Source organism: Schistocerca americana, chromosome 1, assembly GCF_021461395.2.
Source record: "Schistocerca americana isolate TAMUIC-IGC-003095 chromosome 1, iqSchAmer2.1, whole genome shotgun sequence".
In the NCBI taxonomy this organism is placed as follows: Eukaryota; Metazoa; Arthropoda; class Insecta; order Orthoptera; family Acrididae; genus Schistocerca; species Schistocerca americana.
In genome coordinates, this window is record NC_060119.1 from 363,062,354 (window position 1) to 363,087,981 (window position 25,628).

Here is a 25,628-nt window from a genome sequence, read left to right on the forward strand (position 1 = left end):
TATTAGATAGTTGACATGCGAACATCCATATAAAATCAAGAGGACAGTTATTTAGGTATACTGAAAGACACATTAGAAAAACACATTTGCAGTGAATAAAAATAAGCTATAATCACATTAATTCAAATACAGGGGAGTATACTTAAGGAACAGTAGCTGAGGAACCTCACCAATCAAGTACAGGTTCTAAATATGACGGAAGTAAGTTACCTTAAACTACATGAGAAAAGAAGATATGATAGTGATATATAATGATTAAGCAGGATTCCGTACTCTTATATATAAACTGTATAGTGTGTGGGGTGGGTGGACCAGAGGATACTGTATACATGTTTTTTGCAGGTCAAATTGAGCATAGGTTTGGGCAACATACAAGCTTCATTTCATAAAATCGGATAATGGGAAAAAAGGTATCATAATTTAAAGTTTTATGAGTCTGTTCAGCTTAGTAGTTCACATCTTTACCTTAATGCCATGATGATCAAATGGTGACAGAAGTCTTTCATGAGATTATGTCAGTGACAGCATTAAGTGCCCCAATCTTATAGTCATGAATACAAACACACACTGAATTTACTGGGCTAAAATATACAGATTTACTGATTTTACTTTGGGTATTAAAAACTTAATGACAGTGCTTTCCTTCTTTTGAGAGGTTTTATTTATATTTTGCATGTGTGTGTGTGCGTGTTTTTGTGTGTGTTTGTTTATTCTCATGGATAATTGAATTCCATGGATAATCCACAATTTGTTATTTGTTGTTTATTTATTTATCCTGTGGATCACATATTGTACAAAGTAAACATGATATAGGACAAGTCATTTTTCTTAACAAATATGTAGTTTGGAGAAAAAAAAATAGGCAATGGACTGCCATTTAAAAAAATGTACACAAAATTGTACGTTGATGAATATAGTAACTTCACATACAGAGAATACAAACAATTTACATGGGGAACTAAGAAACATTTAGGCAATGTAGTGCTACTTTAAATTTACACAAATAATCACTGAGATTACAGAATAGTGAAAATGTCAACTGGAAACACAACAGAAGGACAATGTCATTTAAAAACTACATTAAACTTGAAATTAACATTGAGATTTCACAGACAATTAAGTTTTAATACTAATAGAATGTGTACTTGTACATTCAAAAGCAAGTTGAAAAATTTTGGGAAGTGAAACTGAAGCACAGTTGTGTATAGTAGAAATTAGGTTATTATTTTGCCTACAGAATGTTTTACTCTAATCACAGTATTTTACAAAGGAACTTTATAATTTTTCATTTCCAGGAATTCTTGTACTGAATAGAAACAGTGCTTTGTCAGAAATGCCTTTAGTTTATTTTTAAATATTGGATCTGGAGCAGTTTTTATTTGTTCTGGAATTTTATTGTGTAATACGACACCCAGATGAGTTATATATTTTTGGTATGATGATGTCCTTGAAAAAATTTGATGGATATTAGATTGCCCTCTGGTATAATGAGCGTGTATATCATTGTTTCGGATTAATTTGCCTGTTCTTGAGAGGTATTCCCTGGTGAATAGGATTGTTTCTTGAATGAATAGGGATGGGGTGCTTAGAACATTAAGTTTTATAAATTGACATTTACAGGATTCCAGCTTTTTGAGGCCACAGATTATCCTCAGTGCTCTTTTTTGTAGTTTAAATATATTTGTGCTGTGAGTTGAATTTCCCCAAAAGATGATTCCATAGCGGAGCAATGAGTGGAACTGCGCATGGTATGCTTGCATTAGTGTGGATTTACTTGTAGTAGATTTTAGTATTCTTAGTCCATAGCACAATGATGAGAGTTTCTTTGATAAGTTGTTTATATGTGTGTCCCATTTTAAATTTTGTTCGACCCATAGACCCAAAAATTTTGTTGCATTTACATTTTCAATTTCATCGTTATTTAACTTTACTTGGACAGTTTTTTGAATGGATGTGGGAATTAGATGGAAGTTGAAGTACACAGTAATGTATAAGGGTTGTTCAAAAACAAAAATTAATTACAGTGTCATAATTAAAATGACTTAACTATTGCTTATAACAAATGCTACTTTCATTGTCATAGTATGTGTGAAAATGTGATATTTACAAAGAATAAAATACAATCTAATTTCACATTGCATTACAAACTTTGAAACAAAATAGTCTTGAGTGATTTCTGTCTCACGAGGTAGCTTATCTTTTACATGTCACACTATAAATTTTATGCCTCACCAACTTGAAAGGAGAGTATCCTCTTGATGTTCAGTCCATTGAAATGCTGATGCATAACTAATGACTGTTTCTGGAATTATAGAAATGTTGTCATCTTTGTCAGTGTCATTCATCTCCTTGGATTTCCTCCAGCTCTCAATTTTCTCATGCAATTGATCTCCCAGAAATCATTACATAATTAAGAAGCAGCTTTATTATCCCCACTTAACTTTTCTCCTAGGACGGCAATCTCCCAGATACTACGATGCTGTTGAAATCTTGTTCATCATCTGAAAGATGAATTAAAATATCCTTTAATCACCAAGGCTCTGAAGAAAAATTGGGTCTGTTTAGCACATACTGCGCCAGATGCTTGTGTGCCATCTGTTCTTTTCTGTTGAAGCCGTTCCAGCATGGCTTTATCCAGTTCTGCCTAGTATTCTACATCGACAAATCTTTAGTTGAGTCAGAACTGCTAGAAGACTGAATTATTTCATCTTTGTTTTTCTGAATATACACGGATCATAGTTCCGCCCACTTTGTAAATCAATACCAGATTTCACACACCAATACTGCCTTCTTTGAGTTTTCCAGTTTCAGCTGTATTGCTAAAGTCACAAAGTAGAGGAACTTACCTGAGCTGTAGTAGTATATAAGTCATATACAGATTCAATCAATGAATGATAAGAGTGTACGTGTCTGAAATTCGTGTGCTGTTCATAATACAGATATTAAAAAGTAAAGGCTTACAGTATTTAAGTTAACAAAAGGTTTTTACTTATCCTAAAAACTCAATTCCTCTGGTTTGAGGGCAAGAATATAAGTATTCTCTATCTATATTTACTGTAATGCATCTCCTATAGTGCTTACTCTAGGCATATTAGGGGAAGAATTATGGTTTGTCAAGTTTGATAGACTTTTCTATTTATTAGTAGAAACCTGGTTGTTTAAGAGTTTAGTATTAGGGAGTTTCATACCTTTCTGCAGCGGGTTAAGCTTTATGGTTGGTTTGATAAGGAACTTTTAGGAGAGATCAACTTTAACTTAGCTTGAGCAGTAAATGTAACTACTTACCTACCTTACGTGAGTGAAGTAGAAGCCAAGTAAGAGGTACAGCAAAACAACTTTAGAAGTTCAGTTTCTTGACCTGATGAAGGTGAAACATCAAATGGGTAACAGAAATTCATAATTACTGAATGCCCAAAGAGTATGGTGAAGCAACTGTATTTACCAGTCCTCTTGGTGACCTGTTCACATCCACTAAAAAATAAAGACAAAGTAAAGAAAATTTATGTTCAGAACCATTGATAAATGTGACTTACTGCATGAACTTTAATTCATGTGAAGGATGTGATTACTTTGTAGACATGATTAGAAAATTTTGGATAAAGTGATTCATGGTCAGAAACTGGTCAAAGTTTTCACAAGGGAATTATATGGAAAAATGGTTACTACAAAGGCAATGTGAGAACAGTTTGCTATCAAAGTTTGAAACAACGATTTATATGCTTATTTATTAGCCATTGAGCATGTTTACCATGCAGTTGCCTTCATCAAAATACAGTTTACATATTCATAAAAGTATAGTTGTTACTAATTTTTACATTATACATTACGTATTAAAAAAACAAAGATGCTGTGACTTACCAAACGAGAAAGCGCTGGTAGGGTGAGATATATGTGATGTAACAAATCACTTTGGTACAGTAGTAAGTTGCACAATATTTATAGTATATACAAATGGTGCTCACCACCATGGAATTTTTTTTCAGTCTGAATAGCGAGTTCAGACTTGTATATTGTTGGGGAGTTTTATCTCATTTGTACATTTAATCGGGTGTGGATGGACGCGGCAATTCTGTGAAGTGTGATGATGATAGCTGCTTTATCACATGTCACGTTACCTGAAGGTTTTGTAGTTTAGATCATGCAGACTCAGCCCAGCTTGGAGATGCACCACATACCATAGAGAAATGAATACCGTGATAATCAATATTACATTAACGGAACAAGAGAGGAAGGTGAACTGTCATTAAGACTCTTGGGAATTGCAGTTCATGTCATATGGAGGGCAGATATTGGCACAAATTTTTATGAAGTGTTTCCTGACTGTAAATGAGGATCAAAATATGAGAGTTCCCAGTGATAGGTTTTGATCATTTCGTAAAGGTTTAGATTTGTGAACACTTTCCTGTTTCCAGCACTAAAGAAGTTGCAGAGGAGACGGAGGCCATGTATGAAGAAAAGACACAGTTTTGCTGTGTGGTTAGATCAAGAAACAGCAGCATAATATTCAAAAGTAATGGTGATCATAAATTTTTATCCAATCACATACACATGTCGCATGAGGGACCAATTCGCTCTGGCTCAGTTCCTTGATAGGACTGAGTAACACTTCGACCTGTGAACAGTTCCTGTTTTCAAGCAAGGATTATGCATGAAAGAAATTAAAAATATCCTTGCAGCCAGATGCTAGTTTGTTTACAACTAGCCTTTTCCCTGCAGCTTCATCTGCATATGAGTTTGATACATATATTGAACACATCTCCTCCTCACACTACTGGGTCCACCTCTTCCTCCCTGTGACTGTCCACCCACATCCTCCCTCCTCTATCTGTGTATCTCCTCGTCTCCCTCTCTTTGTCAATTTCCTGCATCACCTCTCTCTGACTACATCTTCCTTCCCCCTTCCTCTGATACATCCTCCTCCCCCTCTCTCTTTCCATATCTGCCTCCCCATCTTTCTTTTCCACCTGCCTCATGCGTTTCCTCCCCCTCCTCCCCCCCCCCCCTCTCTCTCTCTCCATTTCCTCCTCTGTCCACCTCAATCTATCCCCAGTCACACTCATCGGCACATGTAGCCCTTGAAATTTAGTTCAATACAACAGGCCGATACTATTACCACAACATGCCTGTCTTCCAGGGACTTGAAAATCATTTATTTGTCTTTGACATACTGGTCGGCATGCAAATCAGGTTGGTAAATAGGCTGATACTTTTCCAACACAACACAGCTCTCATGCAGGGCAGCCTACATGTCAGGTAAAGTGATTCTTGTATCTGACATGTAGGCTGCCCTGCAATGCACGCTGATTTGGCAGGCCAATAATGTTGCCAAACAATGTGCATATCATTCAGGACAGCCTGTATACCAGGAGCTGAAAAAGACACATTTTTGCTTGTATTGGAGCTGGGATGTTATAAGCCCCAGCTGTCTCCATGCCAAATTTCATTGAAATCAATGTAGTGGATTGGGAGGAGATCCTGGACATACACACATACACTCTGCTTTACATATATAACAAATTGCAAATCATCACCTGGCTGCATTGCCAACATCTACTGCAATGTAAAATCAAAACTTGTATGTTCCACACCAGGATAGGGGAACTGATCACAGATGCATCTGAAGATGGGACTGCCAGTCCCAAAACCAATTGTGCATTAAAGAAATTAAAAACCATCTTTGCAGCCAGACTGCAAATTAGTATTTTAAGTTGTTTGTATAGCAGCTTACAGCTAACTGATCTTCTCACATTAGCAATTTTCTGATTTTTACTGTCTGCAGTTTAAAGATTTTAACTGCATCACTGAACTGACTCCATATTTATATTCCACAGCTCATGATAGCATTAAAACATGACAAATACACCATTTCCATGAAATCATCTGCTACTAATGGTTAATATTTTGGAGAACAAATATGGTGGAACTTTGTTTGCTAGTTATGTTAGCAATGTGGTCTTTCTATAGTAAACAGTCATATATGGTGAGCTCTAAAAATTTTATGTTATAAAGTATATTCATATCCAGTGCTGATCATTGTTAACAGTTACTCTTTTCTTCTTATGTTGTTGTTCCTGAACAGTACTACATTCGTTTTCTCATTATAGAGCATTAACCTATTGGTTTCAAACTAATGAGTGATATATTCACGCATAATTTTGGTTTATGATACAGTATCCTGCAAATTTGTGTCCATGGTTATGCTGGCCATATTATCTGCAAAAAGAATCATTTGATTTTTTAGTGGTTAGAGTCAAATCATGTATATATATTAGGAACAACAGAAGTCCTAATGTGCTATCCTGTAGTACACTATGACAGATTTGTTGGAACTCTGATAGATATTTATTTGGTTTGGATTGTTTTTTAACTGCTTGTTCTCTATTTTGCAGGTATGATTTAATGATAGTAAGAGCCTTCCTTCCTCTAATCCCATAGTGGTCGAAATTCCATATTAAAATGTAATGGTCAATAATTTGAAATTTTCAGGTAATTTGATTGAACGGTGATGAATATCACTGAGAGACGATTTCATTGAATGGTGACATAGAAAATTAATTTTAAATAAAGTTCTTAATTTTTGGCATGTTGAATACTCTAGTTCTAGATCTTTTCATATAATTAATAACCCAAAAAGTATTGGTTTTTGATCTTTTTTTTTTTCAGTTGTGCCAATTAAATACAGAATGTCATACATTATTTGTTTTTACTTTTAAAGTCATTACAATACTTGACTGCTTCACTGATGAGTACAAACATGACTTACAACTTGAACTAACAGAAACAGTGTGATCAAGAGCTAACTTGGCAGGCACAGCTGCCCCAGTATAAATAAAGATGTGACAATGGAGTTTTACAACTATTTACTGAAACATTGACATTAAAAATCTTATAAGTAAAAGTTGAAAGTTTACAAATGTTTGACTATAATGTTATGTTTTGCAACATGAAAGGAAATTTTTGACATAAATCCAATTTTGAGAAATGTTGGATTTCTATATAAAAATAACACACAGTATAGTTTTTAACAATTAGTTCCACAAAACTTCATAATTAGTTAACTATTTTTGTGCCAAACATTTGTACAAGGTCTCATATAGAAGCTGTACACTTTAGTTCAGTTGATTGTGCAATATACAACTGAATACAACTAAAATTACAATGTAAGTAATTGAATAAATAAAAAAAGCTACTCACCAGTTGGTGGTAAGAGAACATACATATAAAAGGTATTTCAGTTTGCAAGCTTTTGGTGCCAAGTGCTTCTTCTTGTGGCAGAAGGGTTGAAGGGGAAGGAGGAGGAAAAAGGACTGGTGTGGTTTAGGAAAATGGGTAGAGTTCAGAAAAGCCCATCAGAACCCCAGGTCAGGGTAGACTTACCTGACTTCTCATCCCATCCAGTAAGTCTCTTCTGACATATGATTCCCCTACAACCCTTCTGCCAGAAGAAGGATCCACTGGCTCCAAAAGCTTGCAAACTGTAATACCTTTTATAAGTGTGCTCTCCTGCCGCCGCTTGGCGAGTAGATTTTTTATCCATCTAATTAATTATATTCTCAAAAATAGATTATTTTTTATATAGAATTACAGGATGGATTACAAGTATCTATGATGCAGTAATTTTACATGGAAGTAGCTGTACTGTAAAAATAAAAGAATACTATTTTAGTTAATTATGAACTCATGCAACATTAAACAATGAGTTTAAAAAGTGTACACTGCAGCTATGAAACATTTCCATGATCACAATGAGGGATTAAGCAGAATGAATTTTCCCTCTGTAGCAGAGTGTGTGCTGCTCTGAAACTTTCTGGCAGGTTAAAACTGTGTGCCGGACCGAGACTCGACTCGGGACTTTTGCCATTCATGGGCAAATGCTCTACAACTGAGTTTACCAAGCACAACTCACAACCTTGCCTCATGGAGCACTTGCCTGCAAAAGGGATAGGTCCCCAGTTCGAATCTCGGTTTGGCACAAAGTTTTAATCTGGCAGAAAGTTTCATATATTAGGTACTTCACAGAACATAAGGTTTGAGTACTAGACTAACCTTTTACATTACAGGTGTTACTTATCACTTGAGTTTTTAAATAAGATTAAATCACAATGGTTGCTGGAGGTAGATGCATAAAACAGTTCAAAACGGGGCTACCTTCTAGCATGACAAACACTATATGAAACAAGTCAATGTATATGATAAGTCAGTCTCAGAATCATTTTGGAGTATATGTCAATATGAATGTTTTTGCTCCAGTTAACTATCTGTGAAACCTGCCAACAATAACAAATTATTTAACGTAAATCTGCTGAGTAAATCTCATTACTCATTTTAAGACCAACAACTGTTCGTAACATTTGTTATGTTTGTGCTAACATTACCTCGCTGGTGTGGCCGAGTGGCTCTAGGTGGTTCAGTCTGGAACCACACGACCGTTACGGTTGCAGGTTCAAATCCTGCCTCAGGCATGGGTGTGTGTGATGTCCTTAGGTTAGTTAGGTTTAAGTAGTTCTATGTTCTAGGGGACTGATGTTAAGTCCCATAGTGCTCAGAGCCATTTGAACCATTTGTGCTAACATTATCAAAATTATATATTTCAGAAGCTCCATTCATTCCATATACTTCAGTATAATTTCATGAGATGTATTACATGACTCATTCTGGAGAAAAGATCACAATTGTGTTTGTAAAACATACACGTACGTGTTTTCCTAAGTCACTATTGTACGTCCTTGAATAGTTTTAAACAAGACTTTAATTTTCCTGACCTGTTAATAGGGTTCCTCAGACGCCATTGTCTTCTTAAAATAACTGTTTATTGCTACCAGATGTTTTGAGAGAACTTCGAATAACATTACACAGCGCTTCCAAAGCAGATTTTCATTTTATGCTATTTTATTTTTGCTCCTTGTATCAATGATGATCATAATACCCCCCCCCCCTTTTTTTCCACTAAATTGTTTAAGGCAAATGCTAGGATGGTTCCTTCAAAAGGGCACGGTTGCTTTCCTTCCCCATCCTTTCCTAATCTGAGCTTGTGCTCAGTCTCAACCTTGTTGTCAACAGGACGTTAAAACACTAATCTGCTCCTCCTCTTCCCATTGAAACTTATCACTAGTGACTGAACATGACAAAATCTCTGTGATGACTGACTGCATTATGTTTACTTTATGAAAGCACAACCAGGACTAACTCACATAATGAATGTTGGCTGCAGATTCAGTACATGAAATTATGTTTTAATTGCTTACAGCAGGCTGTGAACAATACATGAAGGAATTGAAAGAAGACTGACTGATTGTGGCTTTGTGCACAGTGCCTATTTAAAGACTACTGTAAGATTGTTTTTGCAAAATGATGACATATACTAAATTTTCAGTAGTAGCATATCAGGCAGGAAAAGTACAGATAACATACATACATTAGGCAGTGAAGTTACTTTAATTAACATCTGATTGAATAACTTCAAAATAGAACAATAACTGAGCACTACTTTTATAAGTGTAAATTTGGATTTTCACTTTTAGACACGAGATTTGGAAAAGTCTACCAAGAATTTTCAGGAAACTCAGATTTTCTAACTGAAATACTTTGTTAACTAACTTGGTATTCTAGAAAAATTATACATTTTTGGGAAGAGTGAAAATTGTTGAAAGGATTACTTTCTAAGATAATTGGAGCATTTATAATGACAATTTTCAGAAATTATAAGCAGTTATTTAGAAAAAAGAAAATGAGAACTTTTAAATAATGTATGTGGACCATAAAAAAAAACAATTATTAGTGCAGTTTAATTTTGAAGTGTATATGGTTTACATAAATCTTAAATTTTCAATGTTTCTTTAAATAGTATGTTTACACTGTTGTTATCACCGACCTGTAAACTATATGGGTTATCCCATTTATCTTGACTGCCCCAAGCAAGTTTTTGTCCTGAAGCAAAATAAAAAACCATATTGTAATATAATGTTCCTGTCATGGCAAAAAATGTAAAGCTTGTTGTTTGTTATTTTAATTACATTTTTGTGACTATCAGCTCAAGTGTTAAGAGCCTTATCAAGAGAACACTCATTGTTACTAAATAAACCCAACCTCATGCCTAGCACAACAGCATGAATGCGAGCGTCCTGTACTTACAACTTATTCTCAATTAAAAAGGTAAAGCATGTCACTTTGAAATAATATCAGTACAAATCAATATCACTTCAGTTTCTCATGCTTTTAGCACATAACTCTCTCTCTCTGACAATACTGAAGGGCATTCATTCTTGCATTAACAATTAAGCTTATTTCTCATTCATGATGAAATCACAATTGCTGTACTGCATTTCCATTTTAATTTAACAGTTTATCACTGTTCACAGATCACTTTTCAATTATATATTAATAGCAATATGTTGCATCATGGAGGTTACTAACTAACAAACACTATGCTGTTTCAACTACTGTTTTCGTAGCAAGCCTTTTGCAAATAAACCAAATCACTAAAACACTTTTTTCCTACAATCTGACATAATACATTCAACTTATAAACATACCTTTTCACAAATTCTTCAGAAAATTCATTCGTTATGTGGCTGCACGTGATCTCTCTGTACGTAACTCAAATGATGACTGCCCACACACTAACTCTGCACATGACCTTGGGCATTGTTGATGTTAAAAACAAAACAGTGCCACTGCCAGAGAAAAAGCACATTCAGCTTTGAAAATTCCAGAATCCATCAAAACTAAGGATTACAATATCATTATATCAATGCACCAGAGATAGCAGTGATCTTTAAAGCAGGGCTTCTGTGTGGTCTACACATCCCTTTGGCCTGCCGGCTCTTTCTAAGGGGTCTGTGGCCACCTTTGACCAAAACTTATAAAAGAACAAGCAAAATTATTAATCAAAAAATGTAAAAAACAAGCTCATCAATATTATGTTTTGTTAATTTGAAAAATACATGTATGTTTATGTCAAGGGTTCCCAAGCAATGGCTGTGGTTTCCAAGGGGGGACCTGCATGTAGTTTAGTGTTGGTTGGTGCAGCCCCCCTGCTTGACTGTTTGTACAACACTCTGGGGGTGGTGTGTCCTGGCTCATGGTAATTGATGTGCAACCTTTTGCGTATTTTATTCCAAAATGGCATAGTTTCAAGTTGTTTCCATTCATCTTTAAACCAAAGACTCTTGATTCATCATTGGGTTAGTGGAAGAATGGTACTTGCATTAAGAAGTTTTCAGTTCCCATGGGCTTCACACAGAATTTCAGCAGTTACTGTGTTCTTGACTGTGAAGGTCCCGCCACGAATTTTTGCCTAAAAAGGGGTCTGCTGGCTAAAAACGTTTGGAAGTCCTGCCTTACAGTATCAAGTAAATGTTTAGGTAACAGGGGGACATTAACTAGCAAGATTTCCATTTTTGTGACTTGGTTTGTTACAGAGATATGAAGGGAAGATACACATCATATAATTTAAAAGTGCTGAAGTACTGTAAACAAGAACACATTATTGCAATTACTATCATGTTAACTCACATTCTCCACAGATAAGCAGCATTTATACGCACTCTCCATTGATGTACATTGTACTCGTACACATGCCTTCAGCTAAAGATGGTTGCTTGAATGACCGGTGTGCGTTTTTCTTGTGTTTCCATTTCTTTACTGTGAGTTCCAGCACGGGGCCAGTTACTTTATTCCAGATACCTACACTTTGTTCTTGTACTGGGGAGGTGAAGACAGTTTTCTGCTACATTTTTAATATTGTCTTGTTTACCAGAATGGTACACTGGGATACTTATTTCAACTGGTCTTGAGGAGAGGAAGTAGATTATCAAGTAAAAAAATATAGGGTGCAATACAAAAAAAGACACACTACTGTTCATATCTTCATAAAAGTATTCTGGAGGATGCAGCCTCCAGTCTCTATTCAGGTATCATGATTTATGTTTTCCATGGTTTCCTTAAATTACTTCAGGCAAATACAAAAATGATTTCTACTATAATGTCACATCGAACTACCTGTCCCATTCTTCTCGAACTAGATCTGTACTTGTAAGTACATAAACATACATGACTTTTTTTCATGCTCTTAAATTGTAATATCATGACATGTTCAGTACCCTTGTAAGAAAAGGTCTGTCGGTGACTAAAACAACAACAACAACAACAACTTATTTTAGGCTGCTAATATGCAAGTTAGTATAAAATATTCTAAAACAGTTACTTCATGTGCAATATAGTGTTCTTTGGTGGAATAAAATGAAACAGATAAAATGCAAAAAGTGGTTATATTCATTTTTTAAAGCTGTTTACTGACATAAAAGAGTTGTTACTTGAGAGAGCTTTTAATGAATACAATTCCAAAAAGATAATGCACAAGGAAAACCGTGTATCTTATGACTGACAGCTGCCCATGGCTCAGTAGTCGCTGATGTTATCAATCAGTTGGAACTGAAAGAAACTCTGCTGATTCTTTGTCTTACAGCACATATTTCTTTGTTAGATGTCTTTCTTCTCTGTAAAAAATATATAAAAACATATATTATGAAACTGGAAATAAGTTAAACCATTGTAAAAATTATGACTGAGTACAGACAAAGTTGCATTCATCATCAAACAGTGTGAGAGGTAGCATAGTATGGGCTCTTTGATTGAGAGCCTTCACCTAGTGTTTCATTTTTGAAAACAACATTTTAATGATGACTGTTTACAACATACTCACTGATGAGTCACAACATTATGACCACTTGTTTAATAGTGTGTTGGTCCACCTTTGGAATGCAATACAGCAGTGATTATGCATGGTACTGTAATAAAACTGGTTATGATGAGATAAATGTATTAATCAATCTTGAGTCATACGAAGTGAACAATACCGCACCAAAGACATAAAAACCAAAAATCCACTACTGCATAGCTATGTAAAAATGTTTAAATGTTAACATTTATAAATACTTAATGTAATTACAGTGATGATTATGGACTTCTCAAAAAAGGTAGACAATTAAGTGTAATTTATTTATGAAATGTATGTTGCAAAGATTGTTTTGCATAAATAGATTGGTATGTCATAGTAATTTCTTTGCTACATGTCATTAGAGGTAAATCTTTGTTCTTTTGATAGCAACTGATTGTACAAGTTAGAAGTGCGGCGATGGAGAACAAGTTAGGTATGTTTTATTGATTTGTATTGTGAAGTGAAATGACTGAAAATATATGTGTAATTCTGCAGAAAGTCCACCCCATTTACATTATTACTGAAACATCAACCCAATCATCCTCTAGATGATTACAGAAAGGTAGACCACATAAAGGAAATGCAAAACTGGTTATTTAAATTCAGATGTCCCTGTCACTTTCTGCAGTGTGTCACTATCTCAGCGTGGCAAGTGCTGTGCAAATGTGACCAGCCACCCAAATTACTGACTAACTCCAAACATTAATAAATCAACTTTGGGCAACAAGAGGGTGGGGACAGTCAGAGTATGGGGTCTTTTGTAGGTTTCTGGAGGCATGTGGAATCAGATATCTACAGACAGGTTATGAGGTTTCTGTAAATTACTCACCTCAAATGAACCACTGTTGCATGATTCTGGTCTTATGAATGGACAGTTATCCTGCTGGAAGATGTCATCACTGTCGGGAAAGACATCAGGCATGAAGGCATACAGGTGGTCTGGAATAATGTTAATGTAGTCCACAGTTTTTATGATGCCTTCACAATTATCACTACAGACCCAATGTAAGTCCATGTGAATGTCCCCCATAGCATAACAGTGCATCTACTGATCTGTATCTGTGATGTACTGGATGTTTCAAGCAGCAACTTACCTGTATGACCACTTATCCAGGCATAACCATCAACCTGATGTAGCAAGAAATACAAATCCCACCAGCTTTGACCCATGGTCCACTGTCAATGATCCCATATCCACTTCAATGCAAGTTGCTGTTGTCTTTAGTTCAAGCACTGCCTATCCTGCTTTATGGAACAGGCAAGCTTCCAAGCTCCATATTCTGTGATGAGGTATTGATGTCCAACACCAGGTTGCCCACTTGTGATTTCAGCATCCTCCAATCACTTTCCATAGATAGTGATGACAATAGCACACAATCAGCTTCACCATTTCTGAGGTTCTTGTTCTCAGGTTTCAGGCTATAATAGTCTGCCCTTTTGTCAAAGTCGTTTATGTCAGAGGATTTCTCAATTTGTGGCCTGTATTGTTACCAGAATGATTCCCCATTCATCTCTGCTTCATTTACATACTTTCCTTCTTACATAACATACCTGCAGAGCCAAGCAGCATTCAGTCTCACAACAGCATTGGTCATAATGTTGTACCTCATTAGAGTATGTTGGCTGCACAGGAAATCTAAATCAGGTTCCATTCTTAGCAGAAATTCCCTCTACTTAGCTTACATATTTTCTTCCAGCTTCTCTTTTACACTGTGTGTGTTTAACTCACTACTGATAACATTTCTGATTTTGTTTATTCTTTTACATTCTTTGACACTTTTTAGAAACCTCATCCCCATATTGTGGATATGCACTTCCTGTTACTTGCTCATCATCCATAATTAAAACTTTTATCTTGAATGTTCCATATTTGTACATAAAATATCTAAATGATATTTCATAAAATAATGGAACAGCAACCACTCACCTACGGCAGACTGATGTGTGAGGCTTAGACACATGTAACAGAAAACACTATCTTTCAAGCTCTTGCTCTTTTTTTAACAAAACACATATTTATACACACAATCAAATAAACACACAAATGCATATTCCTGAACCAAATAAACACACAAATGCATACTCCTGCAGTCACAATGAGACTGATTATTGAGAGCAGTTGCCTAGGCTGATGGAGTTTGGGAGTGTGTAGGAAAGGACACATGGGGTAGCGAGATATTGTGAGGCATGTCTTTGACAGATCACACAGCACTTGCAAAACAAGATGAAAGGAGTTTACAGTGTAGAGCATACAAGAGGTACTGGTTTTCAACTATCCTTAATTTGAAAGCCAATCCAGACCTTATTATCCTTTCTTCAGACAATGGCTTCACCACACTGGTCAGGGTCATAGTGACTATGTTGCTGAGGGTCTCTGTCAATGTTCTGACACCTCTGCATACAAATGTTAGACCTCAGATGTCCAACATGACCTCCAGCAGCTCCTCATGGTCTTAGATCCATTCCAAATCTTAATACCTTAACCTATCTCCCTCCTCACACCAGCAACCTCCCACTCTCCTGCCTTTTACCTACTTCCCAATCTCAACAAATCTAGCCCCACAGATTGTTCCCACTGTGGTTGGTACAATGCTTCCACAGAACAAGCCTCTGCCTTTGTTGATCAACACCTTCAAACTACTGTCCATAAGCTCCCATCCTACATTCAAGACACCATTCACATCCACCACTGCCTTTCCCAAGTTCCTGTCTTGTTATCACTAGACTCCTTGTTGATCAGTGGGAATGCAATGTAATTATACACCAACATTCCCCATACCAAAGGTCTTGTGGCCATGAAACACTACCTCTCCCAAGGCCCTCCTGATACCAACCACCACCTCTTTCCTAATCCTCCCAACCAACCACATTCACTCCCACAATTATTTCACTTTCAAAGTCTAAATCTGCAATAAATCCATGGTACTCACAGGAAGACTTAGAGTTTAATGTCCTGTTGACAGCAAGGTCATTAGAGATAGAGGATAAGCTTGGATCATGGTGGGATGGGGAAAGAAATTGACTGTGTTCTTTACAAAGAAACCATCCTGGCATTTGCCTAGAGTCATTTACAGAAATCATGGAAAACCTAAATCTGGATAGCCAATGGGAATTTTAGCCATTGTTGTCTTGAATGTGAATACAGTGTGCTAACAACTGTGCCACGTCGCTTGGTTTGTTTATTGCTGTCACCCATTCCATGTCAAATAGTTCTCTCTTACAGCCTCACCACCCATGGAAGCTGCACTTGGATATCAGAAGTCTCAAAATATACCAATAACCTCACCAGAGCCTTTACTAATGGGTAGTATCCTATTCAGCTATTCCACAAACTGATCTCTCATGCCACCTCCTCCTCTGACACCAGTAAAGTTGTTAGCAAGCAACCAGCCAGCACACCTCAACATTTTCATACAGTATTGCTCAGGTCTTGAAAAACTCAGCAATATCCTTCACTAGGGCTTTGAGTATCTTTCGTCATCCCCTTAATTGATGGGTACCATACCTAAAAGCTGTAGTGATGCATCCCATTCCCTGAATGAGAGGTATCATGTCCTTAAATAACGTATCAGAGAAAAGATGTTTGCGACAGAGTAGTCGAAAAGTGATGAGCACCCCACAGTTGGGAGCTGTTTTAAATCACAGGTGCTGATACCAGAGTCAATGATCCAGTGACTTTATGGAAGTGGATAGTAATCAGACGACCCTGCCTGCTGAACTGGAGATAAGAGTTCCATGGAGTGGGTGCGCAGAGCAAAGAGCTCCATGAAATCTAAGAATGCAGAATGTCAAAGATAATAAATGTATTGTAATTGTTAGTTATCAAGTTGAATATCAGATCTGTTATGTATGTAGTACAGAAAGGCAATACACAAGTTAGTAGCTGTCCTTATTTATCATGTATTGAGTTGTAATTCATGAGATGAAGTTAATTTTCAGCAGCTTTATCTGCAGCCCGTACGCAGGCAAAGTCAGAGGCAAGTTGGAGGAAGAAGCACATGGATTCAGAGCACAGACTAGTTGGACCCTGATTAATAATACTTAATGGTGACCGAATATTCAGTAAGTGATATTCACAGTATATAAAAGGAGTGTTCAAGTGGCAATTTATTTAGGTATTCTGTGCATGAGGTGAAATATAACAAACCATCACACAGCCTAAGCCTACCTGAAACATTTCAGAGACTAATCACATCATTTAAGGTTGTGCTCTGCCACTCACCCAACCTATAGAATATCCTTGTCCATCCTTATTCCAACACTGATCTCTATCCTGTACCCAGTGGGTCATTTCCTTATGGTTGGCCCATGAGCTAGGCTTGTCCCATGCATCTCTCCTACTGCCGTCTAGTCACAGGCATCTTCTACCCAATAAAAGACAGGTCTGCCTACCCAACAAAAGGCAGGACTCTGTGGAAAAGCAGCCATATTATACATCAGCTATGTTGCAATTACTGTACAGCATTCTATGTTGGCACAACAAGTGACCAACTATCTACTCGCTTGAATGGACACCACCAAACTGATGGAAACCATGAACTTGACCACCCAGTTGCCGGACTTGCTGTGCATCACAATGCAAATTACTTAAACAGCTTTTGCACTATAGGGGCTATTTGGATTCTCCCTTCAAACAAAATTTCTTCTGGGGATCGTCTCTCCAGCAAATGCTGCATTCACGCAATCCCCCTTGCCTAAACCTCTGCTAACCCACTGCCTCATCTCATCTTTTCCCTTTTCTCTTAAATCCACACTATTCCTTCATAGTCCACATTGTGTACTGTCTTCTTCCACCACTCTTCCTCCCCTCTCCCTTTTGTGGATATTAAATCTTGTCCCCTCCCTCTCTATTCCTCCTTTTCCACCTCTCTCTATTTCTCTACTCCTCTCAGTGTCTACCTCTTCACCACCATCTTCCTTCCTTACCTTCCCTCTATTCTTTTCTCCATCTCTACCCTCAGAACTCCTTTTGTCTTATTGTGCAACTACTGAGTCATATGTCAAAAGACCTGCCTCGCACTGTACAGCTACCTACTCCTTCCCTTATGTATCTTTTGCTATCCCTCCCCAACTCTATCAGCACAGATAACTGCTCTCAATAACTGATAATCAATAATCAGATTTGCTGCAGCTGCAAGAGTGTGCATTTGGTTTTCTGTGTGGTTGTGTGTGTGAATGTGTGTAATTTTGCTAGAAAAAGAACAGAGCTTGAAAGTTAGTGTGAATAATATTTTCTGTTACATGTGTCTGTGTAACTTTTCTGTTACATCCATCTATGCACTACAAATAAGTCCACTACAGATGAGTGGTTGCCTTTCCCTTATTTTATGCATTGTTCCACTCCAAATTTCCATTACTGTTAAACTATAAGTGATTACGAAAATGCTTCAATTATCTCCCATGATTGTGATTTATGGTATGCAATTACTGCACTTCATGTGTCTTTATCAGTATGTGGTACCTACAGAAGATTAATACTAATGGTATTTGCAAAGATAACCAATGAAGTAATAATTTCAAGAAACATATTCTATTAGAAAGGCTCTTTCACTAGAAAATTGTAAATTTACTTTCTTCATTCTACATAATCACCTCCATTATTTAAGCATTTGTCATATCAGTCCATGAACTTTACAGTTTTTGTGTCTTAATTCACTATTGCTAGTCCATTATGCAAGTTGTACACAGTGTTCTTTCATCTTGGTATTATTGTCAAAACTAGCTGCATCCCACAGTGTTATATGCAGTTAAAACCTTTATTTATTACAAAAATGCCCAAGTATGTATTTATTCCAATCTTCTATTAGCCATCTCCTCCTTCGCCCTCTCTCTGCCCAACACCTCCTCCCACCTCCCTCTATCCATATCCTCCTCCCCCTCTCCACTATCTCCTCCTTTCCCTTCTCACTGACCATTTCCTCCACTCTGCTTTCTCTTTCTATCTCCTCTTCCTCTCTCTCTGCCCATCTCCTATTCCCCCTCTCTCTGCCCATCTCAAACTTACCTATCTCTGTCTGCCCATCTCCTCTCATCCCTTCTCTCTCTACATTATCATTCCCACCTCAGTAGGAGGCTGGTGGTTTTCACACCCACAGTATTTCTTTCCAAACCGAAACTAACCTGTCTTCCAAATTTGGCTGAAATTCTTCCAGGAGTTTAGGATGAGCTCTTTGCCTGTGGCTATGCCTACACATGCACATGTCAAGTATGCATCATACGTATTTGTACACATATTTCACCTGCATCTCTTGCATGTTTCACCCTGCACTTTCATTTCACACAGCTCAATGTTCATGACATCGTATCTTCTGAACTGTGTGTCATACAATGATACAAATTTGCTGTCACATTTAGTGGTGTATGGGGCTACAGTATAGAAATGTTTTGCAAATTACGTTAGTAGTAAAGAAGTAATAAATTAAAACATCATGCATGATGCAGCAGTTTTTCATGCATCTAAGTATTTGACATCATATCTCCTGAACTATGTATCATGCAATGACATATTTTTATAGTTACATTCAGTGACATATGTGGATACTGTATGTGAAATGTGTTGGAGTTAGAGTTAGAAGCAAGGAAATAATAAATTTCGATGTCATACATGATATGGCAGTTTTTCACTCATCTCAGTGTTTATGATATCATATCTCCTGAACTATGGGCCAAACAATGAAATAACTTTCCAGGTACATTTAATGGTATATGTGAACACTGTCTGCAAAATGTATAGTAGTAAGGAAGTAATAAATTAAAACTTCATGTGGCAGTTTTACTCTATGAACAGCAAAATTGTAGTAAGCAATCAACCTTTTTCCTTTCATCATTATGTGGGGTTGTCTGTACGAGAAAAATTCCTCTCATTCTCAAATACTAGACAAATGAAATGTGGGTATTCGTGTATTGCAGGCACTCCACCCCTTTGATAGGTAGGTATACAGGAATTAGCATAGGTGTTAATTCAGGGTATAAGCTATCTCCATTCCAAATTTCATCCAAATCAATCAAACTTTTTCAGTGAGAATGGCTAACAAACGTACTAACACACAAACACTCACAAGCTTTTGCATTTATAATACACTCTAAGGAAGGGGCAGGAAAAAAAGAGAAAAAAAAAAGACACACCACAAAGGAATTATCTGGATGAGACAGAAATTGATAGATATGCTGTACGTGTACATACAAACAGATGACAATAATTTCAAAAAGATTGGATTTATTCAAAAGAAAGAGCTTCAGAAATTGAGCAAGTCAATAATGAGTTCGTGCCCTTCTCACCGTTATGCAATCAGTTATTCAGACTGGCATTATTGATAAAATTGTTGGATATCCTTCTGAGGGATATCTTGCAAATTATGTCCAGTTAGTGCATTAGATCATCAGAATCACAAGATGGTTGTAGGGCTGTGCCCAAAATGCTCCAAATATTCTCAACTGGGGAGAGATCTGGCAACTTTGCTAGGTAATGTAGGATTTGGCAAGCACAAAGACAAGTAGTAGCAACTCTTGCCACATGAAGGTGGGCACTACCTTGCTGAAGTGTAAACCCAGGATGGCTTGCTATGAAAGGCAACAAAGTGAGGTGTAGAATATCATTGACATGGCACAGTGCTATAAGGGGGCTGTGGATGATAACCAAAGGGGTCTTGCTATGAAGTGAAATGGCATGCCAGACTATCAGTCCTGGTTGTCAGGTTGTATGGCAGACAACAGTCACGTTGGTAGCCCACCGCTCACTAGGGTGTCTATAGACACATCTTCAGCCTGGAATCTAATTGCCTGTAGTAGAATTTTCTTCCGTGATGAGTCCCATTTCCAACTGAGCTCCAATGACCAGTGATGACATATCTGGAGATGCCCTGGACAGTGGTGGGATCTGACTGTCGCCCACAATATGACCCGATAACCAGGAGTGAAGGTCTGGGGTGCCATTTCTTTTCATAACAACAGGACCCCTTTGGTTGTCATCTATGGCACCCTTACAGCATAGCAGTGTGTTGACAATATTCTATGTTGCCCTTTTTGTTGCCCTTCATTGCAAGCCATCCTGGGCTTACATTTCAGCAAGATAATGCCTCCCTACACATGGAGAGAGTTTCTACTGCTTATCTTCATGCTTGCCGAACTCTGCCTTGGCCAATATGGTTCACTCCAAAATTGAGAATGTTTGGAGCATTAAGGGCAGGGCCCTCCACCCATTTCAGGATTTTGATTATCTAATGCACCAATTGGACAGAATTTGCGGTGATATCCCTCAGGAGAACATCCAACAACTCTATCAAACAATGCCAAGCTGAATAAGTGTTTGGATAAGGGCCTGAGGTGGACCAACATGTTTTTGGCTTGCTCAGTTTGAGAAGATTTTTCCTCAAATAAATCATCCAATTTTTCTGATATTATAATCATTTGTTTATTTGCACTCATACATCATATCCATCAATTTTTGATCCTATTGAATAATTCCTTCATGGTGCAGTTTTTTCCCCTCTTAGAGAGTATATAAAAGATGTTTCCCAAGCAACAACAATTTCACTAAGCAAAGCACAAGTAGTATTCAGGAAAGAAATGAACAAATTTTTTAGGGCCGATTCCTAACCCTTGAGCTGGCATGCCTTTTTTCATAGCAGTAGCAGGTTATGGCATACTTTATACGAGGGCGGTTCAGAAAGTAACCTCCGACTGGTCACAGTGCGGGTTGTGGGGGGAGTAGCGACGCCATCTGTGCGTTCACGCACTCAACAGGTCAGTCGGCATCAAGCCGTGGTCGAGTGAACGTCGTACCTGCGCTAGTTTAGTTTTTGTGGCAGTTTGAAATGTGTGCTGCAATAGAAAACCCCGCCAAATGTGAAGTGCGTGCTGTCATAAGGTTTTTTACAGCCAAAGGATATTCTGCAGCAGCTATTCATCATGAGCTTTGTGCCGTGTACGGACCAAGAGTTATGAGTGAAGGAGCTGTCCGTGAATGGGTACGTTTATTTAAAAGTGGACGAGAAAACGTTCATGATGAAGAGAGGAGTGGTAGACCATCATTGGTGACTGACGAACTCGTTCAGACAGTTGATGCAAAAGTTCGTGAAAATCGACGTTTCTCAATGTCGGAGTTGTCTACTGGTTTTCCACAGATTTCTAAGACTCTCTTGTACGAGATAGTGACAACAAGATTGGGTTACCGTAAGTTCTGTGCATGATGGGTGCCCAAAATTCTTACCGACCACCACAAAACTCAAAGAATGGCCTCTGCATTAGACTTTCTGTCACGTTATGAGGACGAAGGAGAACCATTGTTAAACAGAATCGTGACCGGTGACGAAACCTGGATTAAGTACGTGAACCCTGAGACAAAAGAACAATCAAAGATGTGGGCACATTCAAATTCGCCTACCAAACCAAGAAAAGCCTCACAAGATTTTTCTGCCAGAAAACTGATGGCAACGGTGTTTTGGGATGCCAAAGGGGTGTTGTTGGTTGAATTCATGGAACGTGGTACGACCATTAATCAAGACGTGTACTGTGAAACAATAAAAAAGTTACGACGGGCTATACAGAACAAACGCCGTGGTATGCTGACTTCCGGTATCGTTTTTTTGCACGATAACGCCCGTCCTCACTCTGCTCGCAGAACAACGGCCCTTCTTGAGTCCTTCAAGTGGGACGTTATCAACCATCCACCTTACAGCCCAGACCTGGCGCCAAGTGATTATCACCTCTTCATGCATTTGAAGAAATGGCTCGGGTCACAGCGGTTTGATGACGACGAAGAGCTCAAAGATGCGGTCACAGGCTGGCTCCAGGCACAAGAGGGTGATTTTTATGCAGAAGGAATTTCAAAGCTTGTGAAGAGATACAATAAGTGCCTCAATCGCTATGGAGACTATGTAGAAAAATAGTGCAAAGATGTAGTTGTAAGATGTATATATTAAAATATTTTTATTTAACTTGGTGTATTTTTTTAAATCAACCGGAGGTTACTTTCTGAACGGCCCTCGTACATGAGTAAAGAATAGATGTTTTTATGTTAAAAAGGTAAAGATGTAGGAACAAAATATCAGTTTAATTAAACAACAAAATAAACTTCCATTATGTGAACTAAAACCCTGTTTAATTAAACAATAATAAAATAAACTTTCATTACATCAATCTGGTGCTGTGTGCAAGTGTTTCCCAATGGTAATGACTGACACGAAGCAATAAACAGTGCAGTTGCATCAGATCCCGGCAAACCCCTTATTCTTTAACGAATTATCTTATAGGCAACTGCTGCGTTGTGGTACTGTGCTGATAGCTCATGATCTGGGTCATTTTCTTGCATGGATTGTAAATTTTTGCTCTTCTAGTTCCCTGTTTATTTTATATTATTGCTGGTCAGTTTGGCATATGACAACACAACTAATCACTGTGTTAACTGAAGCAATAATGAAGGAATATGTAAAGGTCTGCAACTGCAGAACAGCAATGTACACTTTATACATAGGCATACCCCCTTGAGGGTTAAAGTCAGCTGTGATAAGTGAAGGATCCTTGAGTCCAGTTACGCCAAGCACATTTATTCATTCATTGCTGAACATTTCACACCAGTCCCTTACATTTCTTTCAGTCATTACTGTATCACCATGTACTTCCTTCAGTTGGTGATACATTTCCGCGGGTTCAAATACCTGTGAAATCAAACATTTTTGACACCTACAGCCTCACAGTTGTCAGGGGTTGCAACCTTGTTGGTGGAGGGGCACAATATAAATCAGCCAGTCAGCTGGGAAGTCTGCGTTAGCTTGCCAACTGGTATTAGGTCAGGGAAGTGAAGTGAAGTCCAAAGCGGTGCAGCACCTATTCCAGATTGGATGGCTGCTAAGGGAAGGAAGGTCTCTTTCAGTGAAGTGAAGTCAACATTGATAGGGGAGCAAACCCTAATTACAAATCCAGCTTCTCAATGCTGAGGTTTGATCTAATGGTCCTGTATTTCAACCATTAGAAAAAGAAATGGGATGCAAAAGTTATCAACAGAACCTCAAATATGAAAGGATGTAACAGAATACAGAAATAGGCAATAAATGGACAATGATTACAATCATAGGGAATATACAGGGAATCACAACTACATCAAGAATATGTATGACATAGTTTACATTAAACAGTCAATCAAAGAACGCACAATAAAAGTTTGATTAACTAGCATCCACAAAACACTGAGACAAGACATTGGAGGAACCATTCAACCTTCAACACATGCCCTAGATCAATACTTTTTGGGCATTCTGATGACAACTGACTCATTAGATTTTATTATTGGCACTAAGACCTCACTGTCTTGCTGTGCTGGATAGAGACTTTATTATTGCCAAGGCAAAAGTCATGTGTTTGGACATCATCAAATCATGTACTGTCTGTTACATGACCACTGTGCAGGATGGGCAAGACAAGTGATATCGGTGCATCTTATAGCAACAAGATGAAAAGTCGCACATGCCTGGAACATATAGTCTTAGATATCGCGTCAGTATTGAACTTTACATATGCCTAAGTGCAGAGGTTTTAATGAGAGTACTTTGATTTGGCAAAACTGTATACATAATAAAACAGAGAGCAGCAGAGTGAAGATCAAACATGAAGTGAAGGTACTAAGAAGCGAACACCTATATAATACAAAGACATTTCTTCAACATTCTGATATGATGATTACCAAATTTAACCCATTAATGAAGGAAATAGCTGCATGGTGTGGACTAACATTATGTAGTTACTTATGCAAGCAAGCTCCCTTGTACACAAAAATAATGTGTCAGCGAACGAATGCATTACACAAATCTAGACGTGACTATGTGAAATATACTGTCTGCCCTCAGAAGCCAGTGAGTGATGTCGTGCGTGCATGTGTGTGTGTGTGTGTGTGTGTGTGTGTGTGTGTGTGTGTGTGTGTTGTCTATTTTCAACAAAGGTCTTGTTGGCAGAAAGCTAACTTTCTGAAAGTCTTTTTGGTATGCGTATCTGCGACTCAGCATCTCCACTATATTGTGTAGCAACTGTTGTTGTTGTTGTTGTTGTTGTGGTCTTCAGTCCTGAGACTGGTTTGATGCAGCTCTCCATGCTACTCTATCCTGTGCAAGCTTCTTCATCTCCCAGTACCTACTGCAACCTACATCCTTCTGAATCTGCTTAGTGTATTCATCTCTTGGTCTCCCTCTACGATTTTTACCCTCCACGCTGCCCTCCAATACTAAATTGATGATCCCTTGATGCCTCAGAACATGTCCTACCAACCGATTCCTTCTTCTGGTCAAGTTGTGCCACAAACTTCTCTTCTCCCCAATCCTATTCAATACTTTCTCATTAGTTATGTGATCTACCCATCTAATCTTCCCTTTTCATAATATTGTTACATTCCATCCTGGATTTTCCATTATTTGAAATGGGAATTTCTGAAATCCTGTACATAAGGATGTATCGTAAATTCATAATTTTATTTCACATTGTTCAGTTTTTCACATTGTTCAGTTCATTTTTAATGATGTTCTCTCTTCATTCCCACAACTACCCTTATCCCAGTGATTACATTTAATTCAGATACTGTAATTATTCAAACCATAAAAGTGTAAAAGTTTTTCATGGGTCACCTGGTTAAGTTTTATACATGTACACTATTGTACAATCTACGTTGATAAGGGAAGTCGTACCGCCCAAAATGACAACATTTGACATTTTTACTTTTATGCAAATTATGAAAATATGGATGTTTATGCTTAATTTGGTGTTGGTTTTATTGAAATATTCGATTATTTACTATTTTAAATAAATATTTGAAAATAATCTTGCAATGACATTTCCAAGAATTTTGTTTTCCATCATTTAGCATAGTGGCATTTTTCTTTGGAACGATATAGCCTAGAAGGCTGTGGTTTCTTTTGCTTTGTAGAGA

The 25,628-nt window shown here is 37.5% G+C and overlaps 1 protein-coding gene across 6 annotated transcripts in view; it reads right to left on the reverse strand.

Moving 5' to 3' along the window:
* Positions 1–12,261: 12,261 nt before the first annotated feature.
* Positions 12,262–25,628, reverse strand: part of LOC124622748 (spermatogenesis-associated protein 6) — a 192,299-nt gene continuing 178,932 nt past the window's right edge. For 2 of the 6 annotated variants that reach the window (XM_047148563.1, XM_047148555.1), the window contains exons 9-10: positions 13,548–13,617; positions 12,262–12,497 (exon numbers count right to left, since the gene is read on the reverse strand). In XM_047148563.1, coding sequence (XP_047004519.1) covers positions 13,580–13,617 — 38 coding nt within the window. In that variant the 3' untranslated portion in view covers positions 12,262–12,497; positions 13,548–13,579. Of the gene's footprint in view, positions 12,498–13,547; positions 13,658–25,628 lie in introns of all 6 variants that reach the window. The other 4 variants (XM_047148548.1, XM_047148540.1, XM_047148578.1 and 1 more) reach the window with 2 other exon arrangements.